The sequence below is a fragment of the Nelumbo lutea genome, chromosome 1 (assembly GCF_056320005.1).
Source record: "Nelumbo lutea isolate HS-2025 chromosome 1, American lotus-T2T, whole genome shotgun sequence".
In the NCBI taxonomy this organism is placed as follows: domain Eukaryota; kingdom Viridiplantae; phylum Streptophyta; class Magnoliopsida; order Proteales; family Nelumbonaceae; genus Nelumbo; species Nelumbo lutea.
Genome location: NC_142684.1, coordinates 167,858,709 through 167,884,637, shown reverse-complemented (window position 1 = coordinate 167,884,637; position 25,929 = coordinate 167,858,709). Strand labels below are relative to the sequence as shown.

Genomic DNA, 25,929 nt, shown 5'->3' with positions numbered 1-25,929 from the left:
GTAAGGAGGAAAGACTTAAGAGCCAGAATGCCTGAGGCATCATCACCAGTCACTATAATGTCATCAACATACACAATGAGATACACTGCCAAAGATCTACTTTTCTTCACAAACAGAGTATGATTCGACTGTGTCTGAACATAGCCGAATTTAACAAGTGCAGCTCTAAATCTCTCAAACCAGGCTCTAGGAGATTGTTTGAGACCATAAAGAGATTTCTTCAATCTGCATACCTTTCCTTGCATATCTTTCCCATACATCCCTGGGGGAAGGCACATGTAGACTTCCTCATGTAAGTCACCATTCAGAAATGCATTCTTTACATCTAACTGATAGAGAGGCCAATCAAAGTGAGCTGCCAGAGATAAAAGAACCCTCACAGATGTCATCTTGGCAACAGGGGCAAAAGTCTAAAGGTAGTCAATCCCATATGTCTATGTATACCCTTTTGCAACAAGCCTAGCCTTGTACCTCTCAATAGTTCCATCAGCCCTGTATTTAATGGTGAAAACCCACTTGCACCCAACCAGATCCTTCCCTTCAGGCAAATCCACCACCTCCCAAGTACCATTTGCATGTAGAGCATCCATTTTGGTTTCCATGGCATCTCTCCATTCTGGAATCCCAAGACCTTCTGAGATAGACCTAGGAATGGGGTTAGAAGCAACAGAAGAGAAATAGGCAAAGTATGAAGGAGAAAGCAGGTCATAAGAAAGGTGTTTGGAAATGCAGTGTGCAGTACATTTCCGCTTCCCTTTCCTAACAGCAATGGGACATCAAGGTCTGGAAAAGATGATTCCAAAGGAGTTGAAGCAGTACCTGTTATCTCATCTGTGATTGGGAATGTATGAGCTTCATCTGTTGTAAAGGAAACCACTTGCTCATTCCTGGATCTCTGCCTTTGATACACTTTGGGATTATGGATAGGGCGAGGGGGTAAAGAAATAGGGTCCCTGGGACAAGAGGTATGAAGTGATTGATCCTCCTTTGACTCATTTGGTGAGGATACAGGTTTGTCAAGAGACTCAACTTGGACAGGAAGAGGAAGAGCAAAAACTTGTGACAGACTCTCCCCCTGTGGACAAAGTCCATCCTGAGAGGAACCATAAAAAGGAGAAAGTTCATTAAAGGTAACATCCATAGAGACATGTCGGGTGCCAGTCTTTGGATCAAAACAGCAATAACCCTTTTGTGTGGGGGAGTAACCAAGGAAGATACATTTGTGGGCTTTCGGTTCAAACTTGTGTCTTTGCACACTTGGAATGTGAACATAGCAGGTACAACCAAACACACGAAGAGGAATTGGGAAGAGATCCTTGTCTGGATGAAGAAGACTGAAGGGGGATTTAAACCCTAGAACCCTGGATGGCATACGGTTTATGAGATAGGTAGCAGTAAGTACAGTATCACCCCAAAATCTTGTGGGAACATGTGAGGCAAACAAAAGGCTCCTTGCAACTTCAACAATATGTTTATTTTTCCTCTCAGCAACTCCATTTTGTTCAGGGGTTCTAACACAAGAGCTTTGATGAATAACCCCCATGTCTGAAAGAAACAAGGATAAACTCTTCTCAAAATACTCTTTTGCATTGCCTCACAAGTCTTGGGACTTCATCCCGGGATTTCATTAAGTATATCCAAGTGAATCTAGAGAAGTCATCAATGAACAAGATACAATATCTGTAACCCCCCATAGAGGATAAATGGTATGGCCCCCACACATCAGAGTGCACAATATGAAAAAGAAAAGAGGATCTTTTATTGCTCACAGGGTAATTTTTTCTACAATGCTTTGACAACTGACAGGACTCACAATTGAGACTGGACACACTGACTTCCTTAAACAGTTTTGGAAACAAATGGTTTAAAGCAGAAAAAGGTAAATGACCCAACCGACAATGACTCAACATAATTTGACTAACATACTCTGAAAAAGTAGAACCAAAAGCAACATTCTTGGGATGATCAAAGCATTGGCTAGGGGTGTTGAGCAAGTATATTCCATTCGCTTCATGGCCACTCCCAATCACCTTCTGAGACTTCAGGTCCTGAAACACATAGTGAGAAGGGAAAAAGGTTACACAACAATTCAATGATTTGGTCAGGCTACTTATAGATAACAAATTGGTATTTAATTTAGGCATATGAAGAGTGGAAGATAAGAGTAAGGAGTCTGTAGCCTTGACAGTTCCCTTGCCGGAAATAGGGGCAAGAGAACCATCAGCTAAGGTGATTTTGTCACGGCTAGGAAGTAAATCATATGAAACAAATAAAGTGGAAAGGTTGGTCATGTGATCAGAAGCACCTGAGTCTATGATCCAAGGGGTTTTGTGTTTACCTGAGGTGGATGCATGGTTAGCGGAAGCCCTTATACCTGAGTGAGCAAATGCAATGGTGGCTGAACTTCCAGAAGGGATGGATGATGAGGATGCATCTTCAAGCTGACTGATCATCTTTCCAAACTTCTCATATTCAGCTTTCATGGATGCCAACTGTGCACTGGTAGATTCAACCTCTGTATCTGTGTCTGTGGCTGCATGTGCACTTCCTGTCTTTCTACTATCATTCTTCTTCTGGAATCTGATAGGTACAAGATTGGGGTGCAACTTCCAGCACTTGTCCTTTGAATGTTTTGGCTTCTTACAATATTCACACACCATTTCTTTCCTTCCTGTGCCACTGTGAGCTTCTGTAACCCCTTTGGGTTTAATTCCCATATTTGCAAAATGATCATTAATACCAACTCCTTGAACCTGCACTTGCCTTCTACTTTCTTCACTGCTGACCAGAGTATATGCTTGTGACAATGAAACATCTTCCTTGGACAAGATGTTTTGCTTTGTAATATCATATTCAGAATTCAGCCTTGTCAAGAACTCAAACACCCTATTCCGTTCAACCAATTTCCTGTATGTTTTAGCATCCTTAGGGGTATCCCAAGTCACAGCCTCTATCAAATCAATCTCTTGCCATATAGATTTTAAGATTGAGAAGTATGCTGCAAGTGACTTCTCCCCCTGTCTTAGATTTTTCACATCACTTCTCTGTTTGTAAGCTCTAGCAACATTCAACTTCTGGGAATAAGTCTCTGCAACACTATCCCAGATCTCTTTAGCCGAATTCATCCACAGATAATGTTGACTGATCTGTGGCTGCATTGAGTTCACAAGCCACCCAATCACAGTGTAGTTTTCTTGTACCCATCTCTCATAAGATGGATCATCCTCTGAAGGAGCTTTCTTGCTCCCAGAAATAAAACCCCATTTTCCTTTGCTACAAATATGGATTTTCACTGATTGTGACCAAGTTAAGTAATTGGTCCCATCAAGCTTGAGTGTAGTTACAGCTAGCATAGAATCGGTTGGGGTTCCCAAAATCAGCCCATATTCAGCAGTATTCTTGTTTTCAAAGTTTGAGAAATCCATCATGCAAAGTTCGGTGATAGTTCTTTCTTTTCTATTTCTGCCTCCAAAAAGACACCCAGCAACCTCCAAACACAAGGTATTTCAGATTCTAACAGCCGATGTCCCAATGAGGAAGACAAAAGATTACAGTCCTTGAGAGACCTTCTGTCGAACACTCAGTGTGCAATGCTTAACAGCCCACTGTTTACTGTTTCAGCCTTCAAAGTATAGGGCACTGTTTACTGTTTCAGCCTTCAAGAAGGGGCTGGAATGAAGATGAGACTAGTACCACTTAGTTTTAACAGTCTCAGCAACTTCCCAACCCAATAATCAGCCGAATAGGACCTCCAAAGCAACCCATAAATTTCTGAGTAGGAGCAGTCCAACAATAGTGGCCGAATGAAGCAATCTCAGCAGCAGTGATTCCAGGGGTATTCCGGCTACGTGACAGTCCAGAAAAGAGATAAAACCAACCCAGAAATCTCTGGATTAAGTCAGACCAGAGGATAGCCGAATAGCAGTACTGTTTCCAAAGAAACTTCGGCCCTTTTAACAGTCCAGAACAGTGAAAAATTAACCCAGAAACAACTGAGCAAAGACTTACAGTAAGAGAGTCTCTGGTTTGAACAATAAACCAGGCCAAACACTTGTCCTCTAGGATGACTTCGAAAACCCTTTTCTCTGATTTTAAATCAGGCAAAGCAACTTGTTCTCTGATTCTTCCTGGTCACCGAACCCTTTTCCAAGTGTGTAGAAGCTTGGGAACCCTCCAATGACCTCCAAGAATCAGGCGGATGACTGTAAACTCTCAGCCCTAGAACCTCCTCTTGTAGTTGGCTGGACTAGAACCACATGAGGGACATGCCAAGCAGTGGCCTGCTCTGATACCAAGTTGAAAAACAGTCCTAGAAGTAGGGACTGTGTTTGAAACAAAGAAAACTAGCAAGAGAAGATTAGAGAAGAAGAGAGAGTTGTGGCAAGAAGAGTTAGAGGATGAGAGGTCCGAACATAACATCCCTCTAACTCTCTAATACACTTTTATTAAGTTAATCTTTTAGTAATTACAAGATAGGTCCTTAGTTGGACAAGAAATTACAGAAGAGGAACATAAAAGAGTATGGGCCCAGAATAAGGCCCATTACAGACAAGAACATAAAGATAACATACAGTAACAGCCTATGGGCCATTCGACCCATCTTCTCTACACTTACTTTGAAAAACAAAGATTCCATGCTTGGACCGAGCTACCTCAATACCCAAGAAATATTGTAGCTCTCCCAGGTCTTTTACCTCAAATTCTTGATGGAGAAGTTTCTTAAGAGACTCAATTTCATTGTTATCACTCCCTGTTACCACAATGTTGTCCACATATACAACAAGTAGAGTCAAGGAAGTATCCACTTTCTTAATAAACAAAGTGTGATCTGATTGAGCCTGCACATAGCCAAACTTTTCAAGGGCTTGCCTGAATCTATCAAACCAAGCTCTGGGGGACTGTTTTGGTCCATACAAAGCTTTATTCAGCTAGCAAACCTTCTTACCTGTCTCTGTACTATAAACTAGGAGGTAACTGCATGTACACTTCTTCTTGCAAGTCTCCATTGAGGAATGCATTTTTAACATCCATTTGGAACAAGGGCCAAGAGTAACTGGCTGTAAGAGATAATAACACTTTGATAGTGGTCATTTTTGCTACTGGTGCGAACATCTCCATGTAATCTATATCATAAGTCCGAGTAAATCCCTTTGCAGTTAACCGGGCCTTATACCTTTCAATGGAACCATCAGCATTATGTTTCACAGTAAACACCCATCTACATCCAACTGGTTTCTTCCCTTTAGGTTGATCAACTAGCTCCCAGGTATTGTTTCTTAGAAGGGCATCCATTTCTACCTTCATTGCATCCTTCCTCTCAGGAATGGTCAGGGCTTCTTGTACTGTTCTAGGAATGGGAATATCAGCAATGGATGTAAGAAAGGACTTGTAAGAGGGAGACAGATGATCATAGGACAAGAATTGTGAGATATAGTGGGTTGTGGATGAGGTGCAACGGCGTTTGCCTTTACGGACTGCAATGGGAAGGCCAAGGTTATCCAATGGAAGTGAGGGCTTAGAAGATGGAGAAGGTTCAACAGCAGAAGGCTCATCTGTAATGGGAGATGGAAGAGATGTAGTACCTGGATCTGGATCCTTAGAAGGAATTGGGGCTGGACTGGATTGCTGATGACCAAAATCAACCTGCCTCCACCGTCTGTGATAAACTCTCAAATACCGACATTTTTGACAACCCTCCCCATTACACCCCTCTTCACTTAATGGAACAGGTAAAGGGACTTTTGATGTGTTAACCCCAACCTTACCACTCTCCCCCTGAGATGAAACCCTAGAGTAATAAGGTACATTTTCAAAGAAAGTAACATCCATGGATACAAATCTCTTTCCTGAAGTTGGTTCATAGCAACAATATTCCTTTTAAGTTTGTGCATAGCCAAGGAAAATACATTTTGAGGTTTTAGGGTCAAATTTGGAATGGTGAGGGCCAAGAGTTTGCACAAAGCAGGTACAACCAAAGGTTTTAAGAGGGACAGAAAATCGCTCTTTATCAGGATATAAAAGAGTGAATGGAGGTTTCATGTCAAGAACTCGCGAAGGGATTCGGTTGATGAGATACACAACTGTGAGGTTGGCATCTCCCCATAAATGTATAGGCACAGTGGAGTTAAATATGATACTTCTAGCTACTTCCAGTATGTGCCTATTCTTTTTCTCAGCCACCCCATTCTGTTGAGGGGTATGAGGGCAGGTACTCTGATGGATAATCCCATGGTCAAGAAAATAAGAGGCTAGTGATGTTTTAAAGTATTTTCTCGCATTATCGGATCTGAAAATTTGGTTTTTACCCCAAACTGGGTTAAAATCATCTGATGAAAGGTCTGGGTCAGGGTAGGAACCTCATCTTGAGAACGCATCAAGTAGACCCAAGAAAACCGGGTGTAGTCATCAACAAACAACAAGAAGTATCTGTACCCCTCCATAGCAATGATGTGATATGGTCCCCAAACATCGGTATGCACAATGCCAAAAGGAACACTACTTCTCTTATTACTTAATGAATAGGTTGTTCTACAATGCTTTGCAAGCTCACAACTTTCATACTTTAAACTGGACATTTGTATAGATTCAAATAAACTAGGAAACAAGCTTTTCAAAGACCTAAAGGATAAATGAACGAATCAGTTATGCTAAAGCATGACTTGATCAATAGACTAAGAAACAAAAGACCCTCTAACTTCACTACCTTTCCACCGTGAATTTCCTCCAAGCAGATAGGTTCCATTTGTCTCACGGCCAGTCCCAATCACCTTCCTTGTCTCCAAGTCCTAAAAAACACATCGATTAGGAAAAAAATGTTACTGAGCAATTCTGGTTTTTAGTAATGCTGCTAACTGAAAGTAAATTGGTGCTAAGTTTAGGAACATGCTGAACAGAAGACAGGGAAATGGCACTAGACAACTTGATGTCTCCCTTGCTAGAAATGGGAACAAGTGATCTATCAGCAATAGACACCATGTCTTTACCAAAGGATAAGTGATAGGTAGTAAATAGTGAAGGAAAACTAGTCATATGATTAGATGCTCCTAAGTCTATTACCCAACAATGTTCAGTGTTACCTGGAGCTGAAGCATGACAAGTCGAGGCCTGTGTACCTGAATGAGCAAATGCTGAGGTGGAAGGAGCTGATGTTGTGACTGGCTGAGATGATGATGCAGCCCAGACAGTAGTTAGAGTGTCTAGTGGTGCTGCTCTTGTACCTGATGAGGTTGCACAATCAGTAGTAACAACTGTATTAGCATTCCCCTTTTTGTTCTTGAGTTTTGCTAGAACTAGATGAGGATGTAGCTTCCAATAGGTTTCTTTGGTATGCTTAGGTTTCTTGCAATGTTCACATATTAGGTCCTTCTTGTCTTCTTTCTTCATATCTCTCTCCTTATCTCCTCCAAACTTGGGTTTAGTTGTTGCCAAGGCTGATTCAAGTGGCAAATGCTGTAACACAACTTTCCTTCTACTTTCTTCACTGTGCACTAGAGAGTAAGCTTGTGATAGGGTTACACAGTCTCTTGTTATAAGTTGTTGTCTCAGAATGTCATACTCAGAATTCAGACCAGCTAGAAACTCAAATACCCTATTGGTTTCAGCCTACTTTCTGTAGGTCTATGCATCCTTCTAGCTTTCTCAGTCAATTGTTTCTAAGTGATCAATCTCATGCCACAAGGATTTCAAGGTGGAAAAATAAACTGAGACTGGCTTTTCTCCTTGCTTAAGGTTATTTACCTTACATTTTAGCTCATAGGCCCTAGCAACATTGAGGGGTTGGGAGTAGGTTTCTTTCACGATATCCCAAATTTCTTTAGCTGTTTTTGCCCATAAATAATTTCAGTTGATATGTGGCTGCATGGAGTTACACAGCCATGTCATAACCAAATAGTTCTTCTGAACCCATTTGGTATATATTTGGTCCTCCTTGGCTGGTTCCTTGACATCTCCCAGTAAATAACTTAGCTTTCCTCTACCCCCAATAGCTATCATGGCTGATTGGGCCCACTCTAGGTAGTTTGACCCATCAAATTTTACAATGGTAATCTAAAAACTGTTTTCAGGTATGCTACAAGCACCACCAGCCCCTAAAACGTTTTCCCCTTGGCTCTTACAGTCCATTCTTTGTTAAGAAAAGGTTAAATAATGCCTCTTGTATCACTGAGACTGGGTAATTACACCCAGAATTTGCTATAAGCCGAACCTAAGGTCAAGAAACAATACCTTTCTATCACTAAGACTGGGTAATCTCACCCAGAATTTGTTAACAGCCGAACCTACTTTATCCTTCTAGGTTGGCAATCCACCCAAAAAGGTAGCCTTCCAAGAACAACTTAGAGTGTAGTGCTGAAACTAACTGCAGCCCTAGAATTGGGGGGGATCTCTCAGTCACACCTCTTAAAGTAACCAAAAAATATTATTTTAATGTATCAAGAACTGTTCAGGAGGAAAAAACTTTCAATCGAACCTTTGAAATAACCAGAAAAGGTAATCTTTTAATAGATCAATATCACAGATTAACTTACTTCAGCAAAACTCTGGCCACAACCTTCAAAAATAAGTTTGAACCCTAATCTCGAGGGTTCTTCCTTCTGACTGACTCTTCCTGATTGCTGGTCATCCTCTGATGCTTCACCAACAATCTCCAAGATTCAGCTGATGATCCCTTTTGCTGGAAATTTTCCAACCCTAGGAAATTCTTATGTAGCCGGCCATGTCAGACTATCATAAGATTTTCTAGTTTGGCTCTGATACCATGTAGTCGTATGAGACTACTACCAGCCCAAGCTGTGGTGTATAATCAACAGGAAATTAAGAAGATGAGAGGAGAGAGAGAAGAGAAGAAGAATTCGAAGGAAGGCTTTCAGAAAAGAAGAGAGTGCTTAATCTGCCGCCCCCCTCTTTCTATTTATATTAATTCTGAAGTAATGATAAGACTGCTTACATGGCAAAAATAAAATCCTAATAAAAGACCAATAACTAATTGTGGACTGACTTAAATAACTAATAGTTGTATACGAGTACAATAGAAAGTGGTGGGGACCACGTTAGTGGTTTCTACAATGGTCATTCTCCCTTCACCACTTTGTTTCCTACCTTGTCTCCGTTTTCCCTTACTCCTCGGGTTTTTGCATGTGTTTGTTTTGTTCATAATCTAGGACTAGGAAGGGACAAGTTAGATGCACGGTTCATTAAGTGTATCTTCCTTGGCTATTCCCGGATCCAGAAAGGGTATAAGTTTTATAACCCTAGCTCCCGACATTCCTTTGTGTGTGCTGATGTTACTTTCTTTCAGTCTATTCCGTTTTTCTCAGGGTCAGGTGACGTTTCTTCTTCCTCACCACCTCCTCCTCTTCCAGTTCCAGTTGAGGACCCCATTCCACTTGTTTCGGCTGTGACCAAGTCTTTGCCTCCGGTGCAACTTCCTATTGAACGGCCACCTATTTGTCAAGTGTATACACATCGACATGTACCGACTCCTTCCCTAGCTTCATCGCTGTCAATAGATCTGGCAGTTGTTCTCACACTAGCTCTAACCCCAGTTTCTGATCTTGATCTCCTGATTGCCTTGCAGAAAGGTAAACATAGTTTTACTCTTCATCCTCTTTCTAATTATGTTTCTGCCACTCACCTTTCTGCTTCCCATCGCCAGTTTATCTCCTTGTTATCTTCTATTACTGTTCCTATGGATGTTCAGGAAGCCCTTGCCTCTCCAGGGTGGTGCCATGCAATGGAAAATGAACTCTCTGCCTTAAGTCATATTCATATGTGGGATCTCACCACACTTTCTCCTGGTAAGCAGGCTGTTAGTTGTAAGTGGGTATACATTGTTAAGAATTTACCTAATGGTAGTGTAGAGCGATTAAAAGCTAGAGTCGTTGCCAAAGGGTATTCCCAAATATATGGTATTGACTACACGGAGACCTTCTCCCCTGTTGCTAAAATTGGTTTAGTTCATGTTGTGATATCTCTAGCTGCTATGTATGATTGGCCTCTTTCAGCTTGACATAAAACATGCTTTCTTACATGGTGATCTACTTAAGGAAGTCTATATGGAGCAACCACCAGGATTTGTTGCTTAGGGTGAGGATGATAAGGTGTGTAGACTAAAGAAGGCCATTTATGAACTTAAATAGTCTCCTCGTGCGTGGTTTGGTAGGTTCAGTGAAGTGGTAAAACAGTTTGGTATGAAACAGTGTTAGGTAGATCACTCGGTCTTCAGTCATGACTTGCATGGTAGAATGATCTTATTGGTGGTATATGTAGATGATATTGGTAAACTAAAATACTTCTTGGGGATAGAAGTAGCAAGGTTTAAGCATGGTATTAATTTGTGTCAGAGGAAATATGTTCTTGATTTGTTGGAAGAAATAGGATTATTAGGTGCCAAACCAGCTAAAACACCTATGGAATCAAATACTAAGTTGAACAATGATATGGGTGAAGAGTTTGAAGATCCTGGAAGGTACAGGCAGTTGGTGGGTAAACTAAACTACCTAACCATTACCCGACCAGATATTTCATTCGCAGTTAGTGTGGTGAGTCAGTTCATGCAGAAACCTCGGGTTCCACATTGGGATGTAGTTCTAAGGATTATAAGGTATTTGAAGGGAGCTCCTAGTCACAGGTGAAAGAATGGTAGGATCCATCTAATGGACGCCAAAAAGGTTGCGGAATGGGTGGGCGAATTTCAAAAATATTCCTACCTTCTTCCAACTGGGAATCGTATTCCCTAAATTTAGAATACAATATTCAATGATCCTACTTGAACCATGATTATACCTGATCCGAAGAAGCAGTATCTCCCGAAGATGGTGTTCACGCCCAAAGAGGACACCAAGATCCGCTCTTGCTGAAGATGACACAACTGTAAGTGGAACGGAACCAGCAGAGTGCGTCCTACACACTGGATCCTTCTCAAGAACCCTCTGGAAACTCTGAGCACCAAATCTTTTCAGTCTTTTCTGCAAAACTGATGTCAAGAAACAATTTCTTGATTTCTTTCCTCTTCAAAGATCGAATCTTGTAAGGAAGAATGGCGGTGGCTGGAGGAGAACTCCTGGGACGAAGATGGCTGAATTGCTTCTCTTCTTTCTGGAGTGTGAATGGGATCTAATCTCAATTCGCAGGAAGCTCTCTTGCTTACTACCCCTGTTCGAAATCTGATATTTTTTTCTTAGGGTTTCTCCTCTTTTCTTCTTGATTAAGAAACCTCCTAATTAGGAGTTATCCCAATCCAAATCAGTATTTGGATAGGGGATGATCTTAATCCTATCTGCAGATTTAGTTAGTTTACTCCTAATCTTATCAGGAGTTTACCAGATTCAAATCTGATTTGAATTTGGTCTCCCAAAGTGGATAAGGTTAAAGGCCCAATCCTTTTGCTAACATTAATCTTAGATTTGCCCCATAGATGGGTGATCATATCAGCCCAGCTTGAAATGGGCTTTTGGCCCATTAAGTGTTTAGTGCTTGACTAGTTTCCAATTTGCTGTCCAGTTGGGCTTCTTTGTATGGCGTGGGACCCAAGCATTGATCTACACACCGGCCACATGGGTTCGGCCCAGCCTTTATTACAAGGCCCTAAAAGGATGAGAGATCCATCACATGGACGCCCAAAGATTGCGGAATAAGGGGCGAATTTCAAAAATTTTTCCTCTCCCTTCAACTGGGAATCACATTCCCTATTTAGAAAATCATATTTTCAAGGATAAATCTTGAACCTTAAACTGAACCAGATCTGAACCAAAAGGAATGGGAGAGAATAATACTTGATACGGAGAAGTAATATCTCCCAACGAAGGTGTTCACGCCCAAGGAAGGATCCAAAGACTGCTCCCACTGAAGATGGCGCAGTGCAGGATGGAGCAGAATCAACAGTGTTCTTCCCCAAGAACTCTGTCCTTCGCAAGAATCAGTAGAATGGTACGTGAGCACAGCTTCCTTTTCAATCCTTTCTCAAAGAACTGATGTCAAGATCCAATCTTGACTTCTCCCACAGCTGGAGATCGAACTGGCAAACAGGGCGACAAGAGCAGGGAGGCGGCAAGAGAGTATTCGCAGGGTGCAAAATTCTCTCTTCTTGATTTCAGCACTAAAGAGGATCTTTTCTTGTTGGTCTCTCTCAAGGCTGCCACCCCCTCCTTTTTGTTAACTTAAAAGATCAGCTCCTAATCCCATTAGGAGGTGCTTATCCAAATCATATTTGGATCAGCCTTCTCTTCTAGTGATAAGGATAAACCCTTATCTTATCTGCAGATTAGATTAGCTTTATCCTAATCTCATTAGGAGGTTTCTAGATCTGAATCACATTCAGATCTAGACTCTCTGAGTGGATAGGATTAAGACCCTATCCTATCTGCTAATCCATCTCAGAATTCGCCCCTTTAATTAACTAAATAAATAGCCCAGTTCGAAATGGGCTTTAGGCCCATCAAGCTTATGTGCTCACTTAACCTTCCTATCTGCTGCCCAGTTGGGCTTCCTTGTATGGCGTGGGACCCAAGCATTGATCTACACATCAGCCACATGGGTTCGGCCCAGCCTTTGTTACAAGGCCTGGTCGAATACACTGTTAACAGTGAACCCCCTGAAACCCATATCGAATGGGCTCTATGGGCCCAACACTTACCCTAAGTGGTCCCTGGGCCAAGCCACCTTGTAACACCCAGGGACTGTGGGCAGATGCAAGATTAGCCCATCAGGTATTATCCTCAATGGTCTTACACTTAACCTCTCAGCCCTCAATGATCATACACTGCCCGACAAGAGAGGACCTCTCCCTCGGCTGCAAGGAACAGTGTTGCACTCTCCACTTATATGGATCCTGGGAATTAAAACCTTTTGCAAACATTTTAGAAACCATAATATATATACTTTTATATCTCATATAAAATATACTTTGCAAAAAAAATCTCAACGGTTGAAATCGGCTGCCGGTAGTCTTGGTTTCCAACAATGAGAGCGCATCCCCGATCATTACCTTTGCCCGACAAAGGGGCTGATCCTATCACTATGATCACCCACTCAGATGAATTCTCGGATTGTCCCAACATACCCAGGTTTTGACCCCCGCTAAGGATCTCACTGATTGGTACATCAAAGACAGCTCGATCCGACACCTAGTGCAGTATCATATTCGAGTCTAGGGGTCGGGTGTAACTTTCCAGTTTTGCCCATCAATCTCCAAGGTCCAGGGCAATACTGGAAATCTGGTCTAGTTCAAAGATTCAATTAATCCCACACTGTATGTCCCTAGGGTCTCACCCCGGTAGCTGAGACAAGCCACCCCAACCGACTTGATGGCACCACAGTGTCAGCCTTGTCAGGATAGGTCTCCCCAGACCGACCCACTGGCTGTGAACTTTCTAAACTAACACGAGTCTCAATAAGTGTCCAGTTTAAGGGTATTACATAGAAACATACCAAGGGAACATGAATCAAATATGCACTTTTATTCATTTACAATAAACTCATAAAGTACATCAATTTTGATTGAAGCTAAGGGCATACAAAACTGTCTAACAGGCCCATCCGAATTCACTGAAAAACTCAGTGAACCCTTGATCCCATCATATGGACCCTATGGGCCCAACACTTACATTAAGTGGTCCCTGGGCCAAGCCATCTTATAAAAACCCAGGGACTATGGGCATGTGCAAGATTAGCCCATTAGGTACTATCCTAAATGGTCTTACACTTAACCTCAGCCCTTAATGATCAAGCACTGCCCGACAAGAGAGGACCTCTCCCTCGGCTGCAAGGAACAGTGCCGCACTCTCCACTCACATGGATCCCGGAAATTAAAACCATTTGCAAATACTTTGAAACCGTACATATATTTATATCATATATAAATTTTTGCAAAACAAAATTCCAACGATTGAAATAAATTGCCGGCAGTTTGGTTTCCATCAGAGAGAGTGCATTCCCGATCATTACCATTGTCCGACAAAGGGGCTGATCCTGTCACTATGATCACCCACTCAGATGAATTATCAGATTGTCCCAACATACCTAGGTTTTGATCCCTGCTAAGGATCTCACTGATTGGCATATCAAAGACAGCCCGATCCGACACCTAGTGATGTGTCATAATCGAGTCTAGGGGTCAGGTGTAACTTTCTAGTTTTGCCCATTTGTCTCCAAGGTCCAGGGAAATACTGGAAATCTGGTCCGGTTCAAGGATTCAAGTAATCCCATACTGCATGTGCCTTGGGTATTACCCTGGTGGCCGAGACAGGCCATCCCAACACTTGGTGGCACACCAGTACCAGCCTTGGCAGGATAAATCTCCCCAGACTTATCCAATGGCTGTGAACATTTAATACTAACACGAGTCTCTATAAGTGTCCAGTTTTAGGGCATACAAAACTGTCTAATAGCAGGGATGGGGATGGGGAGAGAGGCTCCTCATCTCCACCCTGCCTTGTTGCCATTCCTACCTGAGCCCATTGTTGTAGATGATATACCTAACACTGTTGAGCCTCAAGTCCTACATTCAAATAACCTTGATCTCCCAATTGTAGTTCATAAAGGGAAGCGTCGTTGTACTTCATCCACTGCTCATTGTATCTCCCAATTTCTCTCTTATGATGGACTTTCACAATCCTATAGATCCTTCCTAGTCTCTATTGCTACTATTCCTATTCCTAGAATAGTGCAGGAAGCTTTATTGGTACCCGAGTGGAAAGATTTAGTGAAAGTAGAAATGGATGCTCTTGTTAAAAACAATACATGGGAGTTGGTTGACTAGCTTGAGGGAAAGAAACCTGTTGGGTGTAAATAGGTGTTTATAGTGAAATGTAATGCTGATTACTTTGTAGAAAGATATAAGTCAGATTGGTTGCAAAGGGACTCACACAAACTTATGGCATAGATTATTTTGAGACGTTTGTACCAATAGCCAAGATGAATACTATCAGAGTCTTTTTATTCATTGCTACAAATTTCTCATGGTTACTGGCTTTAGAAAAATTTTGCTATGTTCAAGATCAATTAGATGATACTCTCTTCTTAAGGAAAACAAACTCCTTTTTGACTTTGCTTGCTGTCTATGTTGATGATATTGTAGTAGCAGGAAGTGACATTGGTGAGATTGACTCCCTTAAGCAACTTCTTCACCAAGAGTTTGAAGTAAAAGATTTAGGGGAACTATGCTACTTCTTGGGAATTGAGGTAGTTAGATCTAAGCATGACATCTTTGTCTCCCAAAGAATGTATGTTCTTGATTTGTTAGAGGAAACGAGGAAGTTAGGAGTTAAACCAAAAAGTGGAGAGCCTCTTGAAGACAAAGTTATGTATCAATAGTTAGTTGGGAAACTTCTTTATCTTTGCCTAACATGACCAAACATTTCTTATGTTGTTAGTGTTGTTAGCTAGTACATGAATTCTCCCAAAACTACCCACCTTCTTGTAGTGGAAATGATACTTGCCTATCTGAAGAGATGCCCAGGAAGAGGTATACTCTTCAAGAATAATGGTCACATGAAAATAGAAGCATACATAGATGGTCACATGAAAATAGAAGCGTATATAGATGCTGATTGGGCTGGTTATGTTGATGATAGGAGATCTACCTCCGGGTATTGTGCTTTTGTAGGGGGAAATCTTGCTTCTTGGAAGAGTAAGAAACAAAATGTTGTTGCTCGCTCCAGTGCTGAAGCTGAATACAAATCTATGGCTAATGGAGTGGTAGAAGTGTTATGGTTGCCATCTTTACTTGATGAGCTGGGTGTTGAATATGAGAAGCCTTGGATGTTGTATTGCGATAATCAGGCTGCAATTAACATTGCTCAAAATCCGATACAGCATGACAGAACTAAACACATTAAAGTGGACCGACACTTTATCCGAGAGAGAGTTGCATCGCAAGAAGTGTGTCTTCCCTATATTGTGTCAGGTATGCAGCTAGCTGATCTCTTCACTAAGGCGGTTACAAAGACCAAGTTGGAGACAGATTTATGCGAGTTGGGAATGACTAATATCTACTCCCAACTTGAGGGGGAGTGTAGAGATAGTTGTTAGTTGTTAGTGTGTGCGGTCCCTCTAATGTCTTTATATTTATTTCATGTAGTTAGGCTAGACATATTTGTATTATATTTATTTCTGTTTCAGCAGGGGTATTTGTGTAACTTCACTAGTGTTAAGTTACAAACATATAAATACTAATCTGATAGGGCGGCAAGTCAACCTAATTGCATCCTTTTCTCCTCCTCCTCCTCCTTCTTCTTCTTCTTCTTCTTCTTCTTCTTCTTCTCTCTTTTCTTCTGTTCGTGATCTTCTTTTCTCTTCTTTTTCTACTGAACTTGTATCAGAGAAACAAACAGTTTCTGGTTTCTTTTATCCAAGTGAAGTCATAACAAGAAACATTTTTTTCTGTTTATTAGGAACTGCCTCTATTCTAGGAAGTAAGTACTAAATAGGTAATCCTCCATAATAGGGTGTTTTCTTTTTGGATAGGCAACTGATCAGAGAAACTTATTTGATAATTAGAAAAAGAGGGGGTTACCAGTGTTGAATCTAATTGCACTGACATGGTAATTCATGCAATTAGGTCTTGTGTATAAGATCTCATTAATATTGATCATTATTCTTCTAGCCAAATAAATCTTAAGTAAACATATTAAATTCATCTTAGATTGTGTAAAATACTAGAAACTTTTCTTAGAGAACAAGAATAATGATGATAAAGAAGATGGGACGGTTTAAAGACCAAAAGAAAAATATACTAAGACCACGAGTGATACAAGGTAGCAGAGATGAATTATCTGAATAGCTTACAAAAACAATCTGAATCAAAAGGCTGATCTAGAAAGGAAGGTCTATCCTTAAATAGAACTCACCTGAACCCCTGCCCCCTCTATAACCATGTTATCTCCCATGGTGTTGCCCAACCTTGGACTTCATTAAAAGGAGGCACACATCATAGAGGCCAGGTAACCAACTTCTTTAATAGAATGTGATAACCTTCAATGACATTGAACCACATCCAGAGAGCAGTCCACAAGGTCATGAGTCATGACTCCTATGATGATGCAGATATGAAAGAAAGGAAGGAATCCATGGAGAATTAAATTAGTTTATCAATTCCTGCACCAATTTCAGAATTTTTGGGTCATAGGATATTGGTATTGTTTAAATTTCTTCTTTTGTATTTATTTTCTAGCTGCATGTGTGTAAAGAACAGGGTTTTAAGTTTTCCAGAAATTTACTGTTATTTCAAAAATACTATTTATGGTAACTTTCAGACATACTATTTATAGTAGTTCATGCAATTTCTATTTTTAATAATTCCTGATGCATCTATATTAAATTAGTTTAAGCAGGACTAGGAAAGTGTTATTAGAGTTTAGAGTTAGAGTCCTTAGTTTAGTAGCCGTATAAATTACCTATGGACTGTCTTAGTTTTAAATCTATTAGAAGCTGATTTGGTTCAGTTTTCTAGTCCACATTGGAGCCTTTAAAGAAACATTTACATAAGTTGAGTCTATAAATAGTCATTGTTTAAAGAAACATTTACATAAGTTGAGTCTATAAATAGTCATTGTAATTGCAATTTGCAATTAAAAAAAATTATTTGATGAAATAGTTGTGATTTGGAACAGAAAATATTTAATGATGAATCAATAAAATAATGCACAAAAAATCAAGAAGAAGAGGGTTCAGACCTGAGAATAGGAGAAGAGATGATTTAGGGCAAGATAAGAATGGTTTGTGGGGTTGCTAGTCTATCCCCTCTCTCCATATAATCGAATTCTATTAACTTGATGTAAATACAAAGACTGAACTGCCCTAATTAAGTGGCAGCAATATAAAATAAATAAAAGAGGGCTATGTAGCCCATTGCATAAACAAGCCAATAGCTGTTAATCATTCCCAAATTGCTTACATACCATTGTAACTTAGGGTTAGAAATCCCCTTAGTAAGAATATTGACAGCTGCTCTTTTGAAGCAATAACTGATAGACAAACATCCCTAAAAGCAACCTTTGCCCTTATGAAATGCCTATCCACTTCAATGTATTTCATTTGGTCATGCTGAATAAGATTATGGACTATAGGCTTTGACATCCCCCCTCAAAGTTTTTTTCTTATATTTAATAAAAATTCTATGGTGGCTGCGCCTCCATCAAGCTCATATTTGGGGTTAAAAAAATAAGATAATGGGCTATATTAATGGCTGCTTGGTTATCACAGTAAAGCATCATTGGCTTCTCATGAGTAATACCAACTCCTAAAAAAGAGATCTAAGCCATAATAATTCCAAAACACCATGCGCATTGCTCAATATTCTGCTTGAACTGATGACCTTGCTACTACAGATTTTTCTTACTTCTCCAAGAAACTAAGTTCTGACCAACAAGAGTGCAATACCCTGAAGTAGACTCTGTCAACCATCAACACAACCAGCCCAAGCTACACCAGTGTAAGCTTCTATCTTCATGTGCCCATGATTAACAAATAATATTCCTTGGCCTCAGATAACTTTCAAGTAGCAAAGTACCCTTTCTGCTGCAGCCAAACGAGTATCACAAGGAGCATATATGAACTGCCTAATCACATTGACAGCATAAGAAATGTCTGGCCAAGTCATACACAAATATAGTAGCTTGCTTATCAACCAACCTTTGAAACACTCCCCACTCCTGCAAAGACACCCCATCTGAAACAGCGAACTTATGGTTGAAATCAAGGCTTTGATACCAAGTTGTGATTCAGAACAACAAATATTTAGTGATTAGTCACTAAAATAATGCACAGAAATCAAAAAGAAAAGGGTTTAGACCTGGGAGGAAAGATGATTTAGAGAAAGATAAGAATGTCTTGTGGGGTTCTAAGTATGTCCCCCACTCACCATATAATCGAATTCTATTAACTTGATGTACAAAGACTAAGCTGCCCTCATTTAAGTGGCAGATATGCACAAGTAGAGGAGGGGGACGTGTCTCATTACATAAAGAGCCCACTAACAATAAAAATAAAAAGATAAATAATGCACAGAAATCAAAAAGAAAAGGGTTTAGACCTGGGAGGAAAGATGATTTAGAGAAAGATAAGAATGTCTTGTGGGGTTCTAAGTATGTCCCCCACTCACCATATAATCGAATTCTATTAACTTGATGTACAAAGACTAAGCTGCCCTCATTTAAGTGGCAGATATGCACAAGTAGAGGAGGGGGACGTGTCTCATTACATAAAGAGCCCACTAACAATAAAAATAAAAAGATATGCCCACAAACACAATGATAGTGTCCCTACAGCCCAATAACCTCAACAGAAATAAATTTTGGTTAATTAAACTCTGGTTGTTGCTAGATTTTTTTTTTCTTTTTTCCCCCTCTTTTTGATTTCTTCTTCTAAGTGATCCTTCTATTTGCCTTTACCCTAACAGCAAGAATTCTTTCTCTGTTCTGATATTTTTCTCATTCTTTGGTGGACAGAAAATTGTCTACTTGATTTTCCATCTCCATTCTTCATCCCTAATCACCTATAGCCCCTCCTTCACCCCACAAAGCCCACCACAAGATCTGAAATTTTTAGGACTCTACCCCATCAAATTCTCTACGGATGACATCAAAAGAGGATAACATACTATAGCACATTTCTCATTGGCTAGAACCAGAATTCAAAAACAATGGTATCCACTTATTGGAAATCAAATAAAGCTTAATTTTGATGAATTTTCCCTGTAACCCAGGATATTCGGGCATTGGAAGGTGATTTGGGAAAGTTGCAGCTAGTGTTGGCAGTATTTTCAGGTCCCATAGGTTATGAGGACTCTATAAGAGCTGAGTTGATGGCTGTCTTACAAGGATTAAGGTTGTGTAGAAGGCTTCATATGAGCAACCATAGTGGGGGGAGATTCTTGAACAACTCTTTAGCCTAAGGCTCCGTTTAGTTTGAGGGATGGGAGGGGAATGTTCTTCCCTTTCCATGTTTGGTTTGTGGGATGTCATGAGATGGAACGGGAAAAGGTGGGATTACAAATATCAATTTTCGAAATGTGGACTCCCAACATTTTGGTGGAAAATAGGTGAGAAAGGGGTAAATTTGTTTAACAGGAAAAAAAACACTTTCCTTGTAGTGTTTTTAAGAGTTAATATTAGACTCATGATCCATTAATAAATTATTAATTAATAAAATAAAATATTAATAATAAAATACTAAATGATAAAGTATTATTGATTAATTCATAATCAACAAAAAATAGTTAATAATTAATTAATTATTGAATAATTAAATATTTATTTTTATGAATTTATTTATAAATAAATAATAAAAGTATTAATTAATTCAAAATAACTAGTAATGAAAAATCAAAATTAATAATTAATTCATAATAAATATTAACTAATTAATAATTAGTTAATTAACTAATTATCGATATTCATTAAATAACTGATTCATAATAATGTATATACCAATTTAATTTAATTTGATATGGGATTGGTGGCTTCCACTGCTAGGAGGGTATGGACTAGAAGAAGAAAAACCAGCTATCCAATTTCATCTTCTAAGAAAGTCCTCCATTGAAAATGTATCAAAGAGTCTCAATGTTTTGGCCCAATGAGTCATGCTAATCATGATACACTTAATGACTTCATCTCTAGATTGTGCAAATATCTATACAGAATTTATCTTCTATGTCTATTTTCTTGGCCTTAATTGTTTTCTATTTTTATATTGTAGGTTTTTTGTAGTGCTCTTTGTAGCATGCTTCTCATTTGTCATCATCGGAGGTTTCCTTTTCTTCAAATTTAGGTAGTCTATGATCTTTTACTTGTTGAATAGTTCTAATAACTAAGGTATGACAAAATGTATGTTGTACTATTAATACTTAGAAAATTTCCATAATGTGTCTAACTATGTTGTTTCATGTTATATTCATATCTCCTTAATTCATAAAATAAAAATTTTCCTTGTGAAAATTTCAACTGGAAACACTTTATGAAAAAGGAAAATGAAAATCTTGCAGTAAAAAGGAGTTCCTATTTTCAATTCTACAGGAAGTTATTGCTTAATCCATAGGCATGGGTTTATTAATCCTAGCATGGGAAATTTGATATGATTTTCACATAATGATAGTGGCTTTGAAAGCCAAATTACTGTAGCCGAAGTAGTAGAAAAGAGAAGAAGAAGAAGAGATGCTGGAATGTCGAACTACCAGCTCAGTCGACAGTACTATTATTTATATTATGATGTAGTACAATGATACATGAAGTTACTAGAATGCCCCTGATTAGTGATGGGACACCCAGACAACTTAAAACATTAAACAGGATTAGGCCCATTAACAAAGGCCCAGTACAGGACAACTTAAACTTAAGTATAGGCTAATAAGAACTCTTATCAGCCGAATACTCATACATACAAAGACTTCAATCCAACACTCCCCCTCAAGCTAAGCATGGATATCAATCATGTTTAGCTTGCCAAGCATGTCCCTAAACTTTGCTGCTGCCAGCCCTTTAGTCAGTACATCTGCAATTTGCATCTCAGATGGAGTATAAGGCACACAGAGTTCACCCGAGACAATTCTTTCTCTAACAAAGTGCCGATCAATCTCAATATGTTTTGTCCTGTCATGCTGCACGGGATTGTTGGCAATGTTGATGGCAGCTTTATTGTCACAATACAGCCTGAGAGGACCTTCAGCCTTAATGCCAAGTTCATTAAGAAGAGTTCTGAGCCATAAGAGTTCAGCAGCCCCGTGGGCCATAGCTCGATACTCTGTTTCTACACTTGATCTAGCCACTACATTCTACTTCTTACTGCGCCATGTCACCAGGTTTCCTCCCACAAATGTATAGTAACCGGAGGTTAACTTCCTGTCTCCAACAGACCCAACCCAATTTGCATCAGTGTAGGCTTCAATTTCAATTCTATTGTTTTTCCTAAAGAGAATTCCCTTCCCTGGGCAAGTCTTCAAGTACCTGAGAATCCTTTCAACTGCTTTCATATGAGGGATCTTTGGAGAGTGCATAAATTGACTGACAACATGCACAGCATAAGCAATATCTGGCCGAGTGAGGGATAAGTATATCAGCTTCCCTACCAATTTTTGGTATCTCTCTTTATCACAGTAGTCCTCCCCTACTGATTCTTGTAGGCCATGATTCTGTTCCATTGGAGTATCTGCTGGCCTGCATCCTATCATGCCTGTTTCCTCTAGGAAGTCAAGAACATACTTCCGCTGACATATTTAGATTCCCTTTCTTGACCTGGCAACTTCAATCCCAAGAAAATATCTCAAATGATCCAAGTCATTGATCTCAAATTCAGAAGCTAGAAACTCCTTCAGTCTTTTTATCTCTTCCAAGTCATTCTCGGTAATTATCATATCATCCACATAAACAATGAGTGCAGTAAGTTTGTTATCCTGTCTCCTTATGAACAAGGAATGGTCTGCACCACTCTGAGTGTACCCCACTTTCTTCATGGCCCCACAGAGCCTCTCAAACCATGCACGGGGAGATTGCTTCAACCCATATAATGCTTTCCTCAGTTTGCACACCTTTCTACTAAAGTCATAGCCTGGTGGAGGTTCCATAAATATGAAGGTCACCATTTAAGAAGGCATTCTTCACATTCAGTTGATGAAGTTCCCATGAAAAATTTGCTGCTAGTGATAATAGAACCCGAATTGTGTTGAGCTTTGCTACTGGGGCAAATGTTTCTTTGTAGTCAATCCCTTCTTTCTGAGTAAACCCCTTTGCCACAAATCTGGCCTTATACCTTTCAATGGACCCGTCCTCCCTGTGCTTTACAGTAAACACCCACTTGCACCCAACAGTGGTCTTCCCCTCTGGCAGATCCACTAATTCCCAAGTTCTTGCTTTCATTAGGGCTTTCATCTCTTCATTCATAGCTTCTTTCTACCTTGGATCAGACACAGCCTCTGAGTACTTGGAAGGAACACGCACTGAGGAAAGAGCAGACACAAAGGAGTGATAGGCAAGAGATAAATGTGAGTAAGAAACAAAATCAGTAATGGGGTGCCGGGTGGTGCAAGAGCGGATAGGCTTACGGAGAGCAATAGGAAGATCCAAATCAGAAGTATGAGAGTTGAAATTACCTTGGATTGTAGAGACAAATTGATCCGAGTCCAACTGGTTGTTGTCATTGAGGTTGAGGGCCCATTTTTCTTCTGTTGTATGTAAGTATCTCTTTTTGTTGCCTACTGGAGCCTTTAGGAACATTTGCAGCATCAGGAGAGGTAACTGGCACAGTGGGAGCCTCACTGGGTTGACCCGGAATGTCACAACAAGGAGTAGAAGGAGAGGATGGAAGACCCGAGGCAGATAGGGGAACAAAAAAGGAGGGAGAATGAGAATCCTCTTCCATTCCACTAGTCGCCCCCTGAAGAGGATTCTGAGAAGACTGAAAATAGGGTTGAGACTCAAAGAAGACCACATCTTTGGTGACATACTTTCTCTTGGAGACAGGGTCACAACACTTGTAACCCTTTTGTGTAGGAGAGTACCCCAAGAATATTCCCTTTGTAGCCTTAGGATCCAGCTTGGTCTTCTTTGGATCCTTCACATGTATGAAACATATACAGCCAAAGACCCGAGGAGGAAGGGGAAAGTCTGGAAGAGTGGGGCACAAAACAGAGAAAGGGGTTTTCATACCCAACACCTTAGATGGCATCCGGTTTATCAGATATGATGCAGAAAGTACAGCTTGATACCAGTATTGCTTGGGGACTTTGTGCTGGAATAGTAAGGCTCGAGCTGTCTCCAATAGATGTCTATTCTTGCGCTCAGCAACCCCATTCTGCTGAGGAGTATAAGCATAGGATGACTGATGTAGTATGCCAGTATCTTCCATGAATAAGTTCAAGGATTTTTCAAAGTATTCAGCAGCATCGTCTGATCTGAATTGCTTAATCTTCTTATTAAACTGTGTTTCAATCATCTTGCAAAATGCCATGGTTATCCGTGGTACTTCATCCCGTCCTTTTAATAGGTAGATCCATGTACAATGAGAGTAGTGGTCAATAAAACTGATAAAGTACCAGAAGCCATCAAAGGAAACAATGGGTGAAGGGCCCCAGACATCAGAATGAACCAAATCAAAAGGAACACAAATTTCATTGCTGGAAATTGGATACACAGTTCTACATTGTTTTGACATTTGACATACTTCACAGGTTAGACTCTGACTTGGGATGCCCTTAAACAATCCGGGAAACAACATTTCTAATGAGGAGAAAGACACATGACCTAGCCTAGCATGCCAAAGATGCAGCTTAGCTATTGACTCCACACTTTCCGGATTACTAGCAGCAGATGCTTGTAAGGCTGAGCCGATGTTTGCATCAAGGTAGTAGAGGCCTCCATACTCATGACCGCACCCAATCGTTCTCCTTGTCAATCTGTCCTAGAAGACACAATGAGTAGGAAAAAAGATTATACTAGAGTTCAAATTTTTGGTAAGTTTTGAAACAGACAAAAGATTTGAGGTAAGACTGGGAACATGTAAAACTGATTTAAGAGAGAGGTCCTTGCTTAGGTCAACAATTCCCTTTCCAGAGATAGTGGAGAAAGACCCGTCAGCAACTCTCATCTTATCCTGGCTAGACAACAAATGATATGAAGAGAATAGAGAAGACATATGTGTCATATGGTCAGTAGCACCGGAATCAATAACCCAAGAAGTAGAGTCAATAGAGCCAGTGGCACTGAAGGCAGAGGCTGTACCTGATCTAGGAAGAGATGTAGAAGCAAAAGAATTATTTTTTAGATGGGCTAATGCCCTGCTAAGGACCTCAACCTCACTAGCAGTGAAACCCAAAGTACCAGTCCCAGAGGAATCAGCAACCTGTCCCATAGGAGAAGAAGACACTGTTGGTGTATTTTGTGAGTTGTCATCATTGTTGCTGGTGACAAAATTCCCACTTGCCGCAGGCCTGTTATCTCTAGAAGAAACATCTCTGGGTATTGAAGACATCTTGACTGCAGCCACTGTGTAGGTGACACTGACTAAGACTAGCCGAAGCAGTTCTGAAGGTTCTGAACCAGTTCTGGAGCAGATCTGATTAGCTGAAATGATCACAGCAGGTTCTGACAGCACTCGACACAGTTTCAGACTTGCCGAGACTGTCACATTTCTGAAACAGTTCAGTTACAACAGCAAGCAAGGAGTTCTGGGCTGGTAACCGACCTGAAGCTAGGGTTCTCAACTATTGTGCTATGCAGACTCCACTTGAACTTCGAGTACTGCAACTGTAAAGAGAGTGCACTTCCTTGCGGCCAATACTCGGACCGCTGACATCAGTCCTCAACTAGGGTTCACAGTGCTGAACAATCTGGAGCTGGCAGCTCCCTAGGTAATCTCACAGCAGTGGTGAGGGGTTTCGAACTGATAACCACCCTGAACTTGGAGCTGTTTGCCACATTGCTATGCTGGTAGAAGTGTTCACAGTGCTGGTAGAACACTAGATAGACTTCACTTAGGCTGAACCAAAAACTGCAACAGTTCGGGTACAGTAGCGAGTGAACAGTTCGAGGCCGCAACAGTAGCAAGTGAACAGTGCTCTGTAGAAGAAGCTAAGTCTGTGCGAGTCTTGCTGGAGCACCGAAGCTGCAACTGTAGAAGTAGCTAAGTCCCTTTCGGCTAGTGCTAGGACTGCTGAAATCAGTCCTCAACTAGGTCTGTCCTACACAGACCTCTCTTAGTAGCCAAATAGCTAATATTTGCTGGAAATAACCTAGTAGGACATCTACTTCTGGGTCTTACTTCCCTTGAGTCCTACAACCAAGAGAAACCCTAGGTTCGAACTTGCTTTACTCTCTTACACCCCTAGGTCTTCACTGCAGCAACCCAGAAAAGGAAGAGAGAAGATGAAAAGACAGCAAGAGAAGAGAGTGTGTGCCGGCTGAAACCAGGAAGAAGCTAATGCTCTGATACCATGAAAGCTAAATT

The 25,929-nt window shown here is 40.5% G+C and overlaps 1 protein-coding gene across 6 annotated transcripts in view; it reads left to right on the top strand.

The window, feature by feature from the left end:
* Nucleotides 1–25,929, top strand: part of LOC148879028 (ion channel POLLUX-like protein, putative (DUF1012)) — a 165,154-nt gene that overhangs the window by 36,958 nt on the left and 102,267 nt on the right. For 4 of the 6 annotated variants that reach the window (XM_088960395.1, XM_088960398.1, XM_088960397.1 and 1 more), the window contains one exon: nucleotides 20,692–20,763. The exons of 1 other annotated variant lie outside the window; for it this stretch is intronic. In XM_088960395.1, the coding sequence (XP_088816521.1) occupies nucleotides 20,692–20,763 (72 nt within the window). The remainder of the gene's footprint in view (nucleotides 1–20,691; nucleotides 20,764–25,929) is intronic. One more of the 6 variants, XM_088960399.1, reaches the window with a different exon arrangement.